We start from the raw sequence: 10370 nt of genomic DNA, 5'->3' as shown, positions 1-10370 counted from the left end.
TCACCTACTCTCACTCAAGGGGTGGCCCCAAACAACAAAAGCTGTGTTAGCAAAACGAGGGGATGGTGGGAAGATGGGAAGACTGGAAGGAGCTGCTGGGCAGGGAATCCTGCAGCCAGGTCTGCTCTCAGTCATGAGGAGGATACACCAAACTGTACCCCCAGTGCGGCAGTGCTGTTGCATTTTGAAATAACGCTGAAGCATTAAGACATTTTTCCTTAGTACTGACTCCCTCTGGGCATTCCCAAGACAATTACAATGTTTTCTGAGTATACAAAAGAACTAGGAGATTTTGTAATCAAGAGTCGGAGTTTATGCTTCTCTCCTTAAGAGCATTCAATTTCCATGGACATTCATTAGCAGGAGGTTAAAACACAATGGCAGAAGAGAATGGACTGCTTTTATGTCCATGTGATAGTAAACACTTCAAGCTAGAAATGCGAGTTCAAAATAAAAACCTCTCTGTGGTGTTTCCAAATTAGTAGTAAAGCAACAAAAAACACACGAGTTTCACAGCTTTTTTACTGAAAATTTAATTTTACAAAATACCCTTTTCCATCAAAGAAACTTCCCTGCAATGTACATGAACCTGGCATTTTATAGACCTGTACAGTGAGATTATCAGAGAGGTTTGAAAGAAGGAAAAAAACGTTTAGCAGACACCTAGTTGCAAAACCTACAGCAATGTGAATACAAGTGTGTCTTAAAATGCTAAAGCAAGTAATGTAATATAATTGGTGAATCTATTCGAAATGTGAAAAGTTTCCTTAAAATGGTCCATATGGTATGTAGAACATCACAGCTGGCACAAAACTGCCTGTATTTAGGTTTAAACACAAAAACAATGTATGTAAGGAACAGCTTTTGAAAAAGAACCCAAGTGCTGCTATCATAAGGCAAACATATACAAAGGTGCTGACAGCACACAGGGAAACCGACAAATAAGAGGAATACTCAAGTGTTCAAACACTGAACTGTTTGTTTTCCTAATGCTGCCAGTGAACCTGGAGGAGATAACCGGTGCCAAATCACCACAGGACACCTTGGTAACTGCGTGGGTGCCACGGAGAAGGCTTTATATAATCTCCAGAGAGGTGAAACCAGGCAAGAGCGCTCGTGCTGGGGCTCGGCAGCACCTAGTGAGTCTGCTGCATCCTGGCAGCTCTGAATTTGGAAATCCTCTTGGTAGGTTCTTCTGGGGCGTCGGACAAGAGTTCCTCTGACTTGCGCTCCAGGATGGTCGGCAGCACTGGCTGAGCGAGGACTGGGTGTGGTATTAACGAGGGAGACAAAGGCTCCTTTTCTATGACAGTTCCAGAAAATGCCTACAACAGAAGAGAATACTCAAAATGAGCTAATAAAATGCAAATGTGAGGCTCTGCCCATAAGGTCATTACCCTATATTAGCCTGATTAGAATTGTTATTTCTTCTAATCAAAAGTAAAGAAATATCCTTAAATCAATGATTGTTGCCTGCATAAGTAACCACATTGTAATTAACCTCAAAATACAGCTCGTTCAAAGATGACTGAATGAAAGACAGTATCTTAAAAGTCCTACTTAATCTTATTCCTACTGCATAAATGATGTAAAAATTTGCTTCCTCACTGACACAAGCTCAAGAAATAAAACAGCTGATGTAATGCACAGTTTCATTTTGGGTAAGAAATGGAGAGGCTTTGGAAAGTTGATGTCAGCATTTCCATCATACGTCATTTTATGACTTAATATCTTCTAATTGCATCGAGCTGAAATGCTGCATACAAACTGGCAAACACACGTTTTGTTTCTTCTTTTCTCCCTACCAAATATGATCAAAAAATGGTGAAAGCAATTTATATCTAACAGCAAACTTGCTTCCAACTATTTCTCTCTATAAAAGGTCTAATAAAAACATTTAATGTTTAAAAACTGTCATTTATACATAGCCAATTATGTGACAAATCCTTTTCAACTTAGCAAGAAATGACCATGGTTCTTGGAAAACAAGCAGCTCAGAACTACTTTTCATAAACATATTTAAGAACAAATCACTCCACTGTGTATTGAAGACAGAGAATTCAGAATGCCCAAGGACAAGGGGAAGCAGTTCACATCCAAGGTCTGATGCTCATGCTGGGCACAAAGGAATGCACACCAGATTTAGTCACTATGCTTACTTCTGCTTTTTCATAACTCAGTTACCAAGAAAAACAAAGCAAAACAAACAGGCCATTCTCTTCTTGGAGGACCTACAAAAAGCAGTTTTTTTGTTTTCTGCTCCAATAGCCCAAGTGTGCCTGAAGCTGTGCCTGTACAACTCTGTTAATCTAACAAAAAGCTCATTTTCAAAAAACAGGTAAGCAAAGCACAAAGTAAGTGATGGTGGTAAAATTAGAAACAAAAAAATCAGTGTCTTGCAAATGGTAATGGAGAAATAATGGATTTGAAACACCCACAAAAACAACCAAAAGCAAAATAACAGCATTTAGGGAAGCACATCTGACTGGAGTGCTTTGCTCAGTCTCCTTCAGTTGCTTAGAAAATACATTACGTTGTAGAGAACAATCATGCCAGATTCAGGTACTAGACTGATGGGTAACATCTAAAGTGTACTTAGATGTTTCATAAAAATATAGCAAATATATTCCAGAAAGTATACAATGTGGAGTGCTAACTCCACAGATAAATTTTCCATCATGAATCTTCACATCCTGCCCGATTCATCTGTAGCTGTTTGCAAGAAAAATGGTGATAAACAATAGCTTTTATGAGGAATTCATTTCTTGTCAAAAATAATTTTATAAAAATAGTGTTTTCATTGAACTTGTCCATTGCACTGGGATCTACTGAAGACTCGAGTTTTATCTAGTTTGAAAAAATTAGTGTTAAGTTCCTACAAAACAGAAGTGAATACGCTGTGCCACAAATTTCTACATTTAATTCTTTGTATTCACCCAGTCACTAATCAACTGTACATTCTCCCTTACATCATACAGTCTTTCTTTTATGATGAAGCCCTGAACTTTCCAAACACATGTAAAGAGATTTGTTTGGGATCACTAATGGCCTAGTCTGCAACAGGATGAGCAGGGGTGCAATGCTTCCTTCTACCAGGCAATATCTCTGCACTGGCACATCAAACCAGTAATTCAGCTGACATGCATGCGCTTTAAACTTGAAACACTCCTTGGAAATTAGCTGTCTAGTAGTGCAACACAGATTAGAGAATCACCTCTTCCCTTTTATCAGTTGCAAGGTACAGATTTCCCTCTGTCTGTCTAAAATCTTGCTGTCTGTCCTGCAGTGAAATGGTCAGGAAGACCCAGCACACAGGTTTCAGTAACACCACGGAGTGACCACTTTGTTGGATCTTTATGGAAGAGCTTCAAGTCTTGGGGAAGCCACGCGAGCAGCTCCTCCCCTCTGCCCCTAGGATGTGTGTAACAGGGGCCTGTCACCTGGTATGTCCTTCTGAAGTAACCAAGTAGGAGTTAGAGTATTATTTTACAGAAATCAAACCGATGGTATAGGTAACTACAGTCATTAGATTTCTCATTTTTATCCCTGGCAACAATCAATAATGAATTAAAAACTGTACCTCGGTTGTCCCTGAAGAGGGAGGAAGCTTTTTCGGTAGCTGCTGCTGCCCTTCCCCCTCCTCTTCCTCCAGGATGCCTTCGCTGTTGTCACTCTGAGTGGCTTCATCACAGCTAATACTCCTCTGAACTCCTCGTCTGTCATCAAACTCAGCAGCACTGTTCTCACTGGTATCGCTACAAACACTGTTCTCTCTGCTTCGAGACTTCAAAATTGATTTACGAGGGACATATTCTCCATTCACAACATCAACAAAGACTCTATAAAGGAAAATGTTAGCTTTAATAAACCATTTCAGGATCAGATGACAAATTTACAGTGATCTTGCTTTGTCTTTTGTACAAATTAATTATGATGTGCTTTCCCAACTTTTTCGCTGCAGAATCACAATACTGTACCTTCAGAGGCACTTCATTTACCAATGTACAAGAATCAATTCTGCAGAGTGAATGCTGTTGTGTCCTTTATTCAAGCATTAAGTTGGTACTTACTTTCAGCAGAAAATGCATAGCTCTTTGAAAAACATTAGAAAACGGAAAGGTGTGAGTTAGAAATAAGTTAGAAAAAAGGTAAACTAAATCATGACCAGGGTTGTTTCTGTAAAGAGAATCAGATCACAACCTGGGAATGTTTTCTAGAGTTAAGTCCTTGTCAAATGCAAAATACAAAACCAAATACTTGAAACATTCATTGCACGTGGAAAGGATGGAGCTTTTTCCTGTCAAGTGTCATAATCGGCTTTCAATTAGAAACAAAATTTTAAAAAATCAGCTTTTAAGATCATATCAACAGGAAGACACTTTTCAAGTATTAGAAGACTGTGAACTGACAAAGACGGCTCTTGTGCTCCCTCTCCATGACTTGAGAAAGTCAAGGGTGGATGGAGGAGAATGAGAAGACAATGCCAATTTTATCAAACTCATATAGAAGGATGAGTCTTAAGGATGTTACTCATTTCTAACAGCTTTATTCACCAGGCACTTATGGCAATACATCGCTACAGAAGATGGTTTCACTTTTCACACTTTGTGACATGTTTAACATATTTAGGTATCCAAATACACAGACATACAGTGGGATTTTCACAACCACTTAATCAACCAATCCAACAGGTGTCTGTGCTTATCTTTACACACCTAAATACTTGTTCTAACTATCCTGTCACCTTAGTGTTTTGTACCATCCCCTAAGCCCAGCACTGTTTTTCAAGCTCTCTGTGTGTGGGTGTCCTACAGGTGAGCAGTACTTTTTATGGACAATACAGAAAGTGACAAGACTGAGGCCAGGGAGAGAGAATGCCAGAGTTAACTATGCAAAACAAGAGCTGAGTATGTCTTGAAGAGACAGAAAGGAAGAGACAGAGCCCAGCAAATCAATAACCAGGACAGTAGGAGTATTACAAGTGGTAGATCTGGTCAGTTCTGTTTGAAAGCAAACACAGAAAAAAATGATAGGGAATTAACCAGAACACACAACATTAACAGCTGCATTCCTTTCTGAGGATGGTATGTACTGGCAAATTTACCTCCATTTCAGAAGCTCTGAAAAAGCAGGTAAATGAAGAATTGCTATTTGGAAAAGGAAGCATTAAGCTCAGAAATATTTTGTGGATATGAAAACACGTTAGCAACCATGCAGAAGGCACAAACTTTCGTTTTTATGTATCAAATTCAGTTCCAGCTGTTTCTTTCAGGAAACCGTAGCTGGGGTTTCACATTCTAGGTGGACAGAAATGAAAGGAGAAGGTCTGCTCAGGGGGAAGCTCCACCATAAATTACCCACCGGTAAATGTCTGCTGGGGTTTTGATGTTGGGCAGCTCAGGAGTTGTGTGGCCATTGCTACTGCTGTTCTTCCTTTTACGCTTGGCCTCTTCTTTCTTTTCACTGAATTTCAAAGTAGTATTTTTTCCTGTGTTTATTCTTACCTGAAAATTGAACACAAATGGTGGTCTAGACCATAAAATCAACAATCACCAGGCTGCAGATCAACTGACTCCTGACGTTCTCTTACCCAAGCAATTGGGGACTAGGAAGCATTGGTAAGTTAAACAAATGTATGAATGGTAACATTCATAGTGTGCACTGTTTATTCTCTACCACTTGCACTAGGCTGGGGCATTTCTTTGCCCTAATGTACACGTATTTTGCATATAAAATATGACAGTCTGCTAATTCAAGCTCTGCTCAACAGCTGAGCTGTTCAAAGGTCAGTTTCAAGGCAAGTAAGAAGTAATTTAAAAAACTCCTGGACGGGATACTGCCTTTTACAATAGCCAGAAGCCAGAACAGCAAGGTAGACATCTGAAGATAATTTTTTTAACCATGTTTAGGACTGCAGGATCTATACAGTGGGTTTTTAATCATTTGAAAAAAACCCAAATGTCACCTCCAGCTAGCATTCTACTACATCTACAGAGCTAAAATTTTCAGGTTTAGATATGGCATATATATTTTATGTAATCTCTTAAGCAAAAGACAGAAATTAAATAAGGTACAAACCCTTTTAGGCTCCACAGTGTGAGAGAAAAAAATAGTTGGAACAGAATTATCTCCAACATCTCTGTCATCTTCATCATCACTGTGATAGTAATTCGAGCCATTAACTTGACCCACAAACAAGTCTGAATTTGTAAGATCTTTATGGAAGCTGCCCTGAGTAACACAGTCCTCTGCCCTACACGTCCCATTCACATCTGCCCCTTTATCTTCCTTCTCCTCTTCAGAAGAGGTTGCATCTTCTCCATTTGTCTCAACTGCATCAGGCATCCTATGGAACGAAAAATATCTAAGTGAACAGAGGCAATGCAAGCTCTTGCGAGACACCAACGTACAAAATAATGAACTCGCCTGTGTGTAACTTTCTTTACTCAGGTGCTGTACTTTTAGACAGACTGTGGTACTTCTTTGTGCCCTCTAACAATGACCGTGTCCCTCCCACACCAACTGGAAATTCCAAAACTGTGACATCATGGCTAACTACCCATGTATTGCTTGAGGATCAAAATACATCTAAGGATGTCATTGAGCACTAAATGTTTAACTGCCAAAGGGAAAACTATGGATTTTCATAGCCTGTGGGAAATGAATTTCACTTCCCACTCCTCATCTCAAAGAAAAAATACCAGAAGGCTGGACTGCTGTGATTGGACAGAGGCAGATTTCAGGAGCTATGGCGTTGCAGAGCATGCTTTGTTCATGTCCCACCTTTCTTCCACCTGTTATAATTTTAATTCCATCTATGTGGTCAGCTACTTGCCCTGCTGGTGAGGCACTCTGTGTACCAAGAGCCTCCCACTCACGGCTGTCTAAACTTCAGTCCAGCCTGTGCCACAGCAGCACTGTACCTGTCAAGTTCACCAAGGATCTCTTCTTGTCTCTCGAGCTCTTCTAAGCGGGCCCACAGTTCCTCCTCTGACTGAAAACGGCCCGTGGGTTTTGTATCACTTCCATTTGCTGGAAAATCGACCTCAAAAACATTTGATACTTTTGGCTTTGAATGAGGTTTGTGAGCAGTTCGGTATTTTCCTGTGTAATAAAAGAAAAGATGCAATTATTAAGGCAGCTGACTTAAAAATCCAACCAAAAAATCCGACAAAAAACATTCGAGGGGTGGGAAAAAATCCACAAAGGAACTAAGGAATATGGGCAGAACATTTTCCATTTCAAATTATTGTTTAACTGTTTAAGTGAAACTGTCACTGAACCAGAGCACCAGCATAGGGTAATAGTCTCCGGATGTTACAGAAATACCGAGGCAAAGCAGAGATGTTTATTTACAAAGCAGGAGACACTGATCCTGTGACAGTTTTATTACAATGGGGTTTTTTACCTCTGTTTACCTCTGTTACCAAACAGTAGATTTTGATTTGCTCTGATAGATACCAATATGTGAATGTGACATTTGCTCACTGTCCCATTAACAGCAGGTTTTATTAACTGGGAAAACAAACCTGGCAAGTATTGTAGCTCATTTTTAACAGTCACTTACGTTTGAAGAGCAGAGTCTTTTTTTTAAATGTACAATGAAGACCATTAAAAATTATCTCCAGAGTCAACTGGAAAAATCTGATCAAAATCCAGTCATTATCAATCATTCATTTAGTGAAAAAGTCCCACTCTGAAAAATGATACAAAAGCCTGCCTTTCAGAAATAATAAATATAAACCCCATTTGAAGTGGCAGAGGTGACCTGAGATTACACACTTGTGAGCAAATGGTAGTCAGTGACAAGTTCTTGCTGGCATTTAAAAGCCTTACTCCCTGGTAAAACAGCACATCCATTGAGGATTGGGAATACATTTGCCAGTTTGAGTGCTGTCTGGCACATAGGGAACAAATCCTAATGCTTCAGCCCTGTCTGGTTGAAGGGCAGGCCTGAGTGTTTAACCCCTTTTCCCCAAGACCAGCCCTCCCAGGAGCACTGCCTGTTCCTGAGAGCTCCCAGGCAGGCTGCCAAGGGAAGCTCCCTGCCCTCTGCCCATCATCACCCACACAGCTCCTGTACCTCTTCCCAGGAATGAGGACCCATCCCCTTCCACCATTGCCACAAATGCACTGGGACTCCAGTGGCTCTGTGGGTCTTTATGAAACTGCTTTGTGATTCCAATCAACAGTAGTACAATGTCTTCATTACTCAGCATCCTTTGTGTTTTAAAATCTCTATTAACCATTTTTTTTAAAATTTTAAGAACTCATGGCTTAAAGATATCCTTATTCAAATACGTCAGCTTATACTTTAATCCCGAGTTAAACACAAATTCAACAGCAACATTAAAAAGCAAACAGGTGACTTCAAGTAATGCTGGAATGTGTGTCCCTTACTCTTCCACAGGATAGCACTTTTCATCATCTTGTTAAGAAAAGGCTGGAATGTGTTCTAGTGAGATTTGAATATAAATTGAGGTAAGCCAAGCAATCAGAGTAACTTCTGAGGATTTCATTTGCTGTAATTACAAAATTAATAAATAAAATTGGAAGGATTAGTTAACAATCTATTTCAATTTGATTATCAAACTGTGCCCTCCCAGTTTCTGTTATCGTTCAGTATTAACCACTGACTTGACTACCAAGGTAAGCACATGGCTTCCTGAACAGCAGCAAGTGCTCCAACATGCCAGTGATCCTCCCTCCGAGTTCAACACAACTTCTGTCAGTTAGGAACCCAGGTCAGATCAAAAAAACAACAGAGAGATAACCACTTTCTGCTCCAGCATCCACGGTGCTTACTCACTGTTACCTCAAAGCATCACCACCCCCTTCACACACTAACCAAAAAAATGACAAGTAGTAAAATCCAGAAAATGGAGAGGCAGCAAGAAACTGAGATGCTAAGGACACTTGTGTTTGCCTTCCTCTGAGATACAGCCAATTTCCACGTGAACAAAATCAATTCTTAGGCTGATGAAGCCCAGCCTGCCTCAACCATTAAGTTGGTGTCTTAGCTACTTCTCTCTCAGTCACAGTACAGACTGGTACTGAGAGAAAACATTGGTAATTTCCACTTAACAGATTTTCAGCGAAAGTTAAGAGGGTTTCAGAGGACTACAGTGACAAAGCAAGTTTAGGATACAAAAAGAGCTGCACAAATGCTGACCTAGCCTGCACAGCATGGTGCTGCATTAACACTGTTATTGTGGGATGCATTTCCTAGAACGTTACTCCTCCTATTTGCAATGACATGTACCCAATAGTAGAGACACCCCCTTAATCAGCCATGGAATATAAAGATTATTTTTATTTATTCCAGGAAAACATAACAGTGAACTGCCCATAGCCCTCTGCAAATCTGTTCCTCCTAAAAAAAGTCCAAGTGATGCTATTTTCAGACTGTTAAATTACTTGTGCCTCCAACTTTGCCCGAGTCCTATCGGGCACTACTTCAGATAGCACAGAAATTATCCAATTAATTTCTTAGCACAACCACCTTTGCTTTCCAGTGTCCTCTCCAGCAGCCTTTGGGAAGCACTTCTGCAGTCCATGTGCAGGAGCTGCACAGCTGCACACCAGGACTGCTGTGGTGTTTGCTCCCTGCCAGTCGTGGAACACCCCAGGATGAGACGTTCACACTGTCCCTTGATGGCTCATCCCTGACCGTGCTTCATCCCCACCCTGCTGACACTGATCACATGCTCTCCCTTCTAACAGGCAGTAGCTGAGTTTCTCTAGTTTCCTTCAGTTGTGAAACTCACTATATAATGCAAAAAAAAAGTCTTCTCCAGTTCTCTCTCCTGGAGCCAGCCTAATTTATTTTCTGCCTCTCTTCCAGAAAACTCCCAGTGTAGACTCTTCAAAGGAAAAATATCACCCAAATGTCTAGCTGATGGCTACCAAGGGATAACAGAGAATCCACGTGAAACTGAGGGACAGAATCCATCTTACCTCAGGATTAGTATTTTTTTATTTGAATAAAGCAATTCTTTTAATGTAAAAGACATAGTGAAAAGAAGTAATTTAATGAATCCCACATAAAGAATATTTTGCTTACTGGTATTTCACGACTTTTTTTTACATCAGTTACCTTTTGTTTCAATGCTATCATCTTCAATTTCTTCTCTTATGTCAACATATTCACCTGCAGCCTATCAGAAGGAAGGAAAGTTAGGATTATTAAGTATAGTGCAGTGTATTTAGTAAGAGTCTAATAAAATAAGACTCAGAAACAAATACAGTGATATGCAAGACAGGAACAACTACATTATTCACACCCCTTTATCAACATGAAAATTCATCATATTTCAGATTTTAGAACTATTACAAAACTAGGTTGAAACAAAACAAGGCACTTACATCAC

General features: G+C 40.0%; 1 protein-coding gene across 1 annotated transcript in view; it reads right to left on the bottom strand.

The window, feature by feature from the left end:
* Positions 1-508: 508 nt before the first annotated feature.
* Positions 509-10370, bottom strand: part of URI1 (URI1 prefoldin like chaperone) — a 40965-nt gene continuing 31103 nt past the window's right edge. Inside the window, exons 5-11 of the mRNA XM_040075262.2 lie at positions 10366-10370; positions 10097-10157; positions 6924-7104; positions 6079-6346; positions 5362-5504; positions 3581-3839; positions 509-1325 (exon numbers count right to left, since the gene is read on the bottom strand). The exon at positions 10366-10370 is cut by the window's right edge and continues 87 nt beyond it. Coding sequence (XP_039931196.1) covers positions 1137-1325; positions 3581-3839; positions 5362-5504; positions 6079-6346; positions 6924-7104; positions 10097-10157; positions 10366-10370 — 1106 coding nt within the window. The 3' untranslated portion in view covers positions 509-1136. The remainder of the gene's footprint in view (positions 1326-3580; positions 3840-5361; positions 5505-6078; positions 6347-6923; positions 7105-10096; positions 10158-10365) is intronic.

This window comes from Hirundo rustica, chromosome 11 (assembly GCF_015227805.2).
Source record: "Hirundo rustica isolate bHirRus1 chromosome 11, bHirRus1.pri.v3, whole genome shotgun sequence".
In the NCBI taxonomy this organism is placed as follows: domain Eukaryota; kingdom Metazoa; phylum Chordata; class Aves; order Passeriformes; family Hirundinidae; genus Hirundo; species Hirundo rustica.
This window is presented reverse-complemented; position numbering and strand designations above follow the sequence as displayed.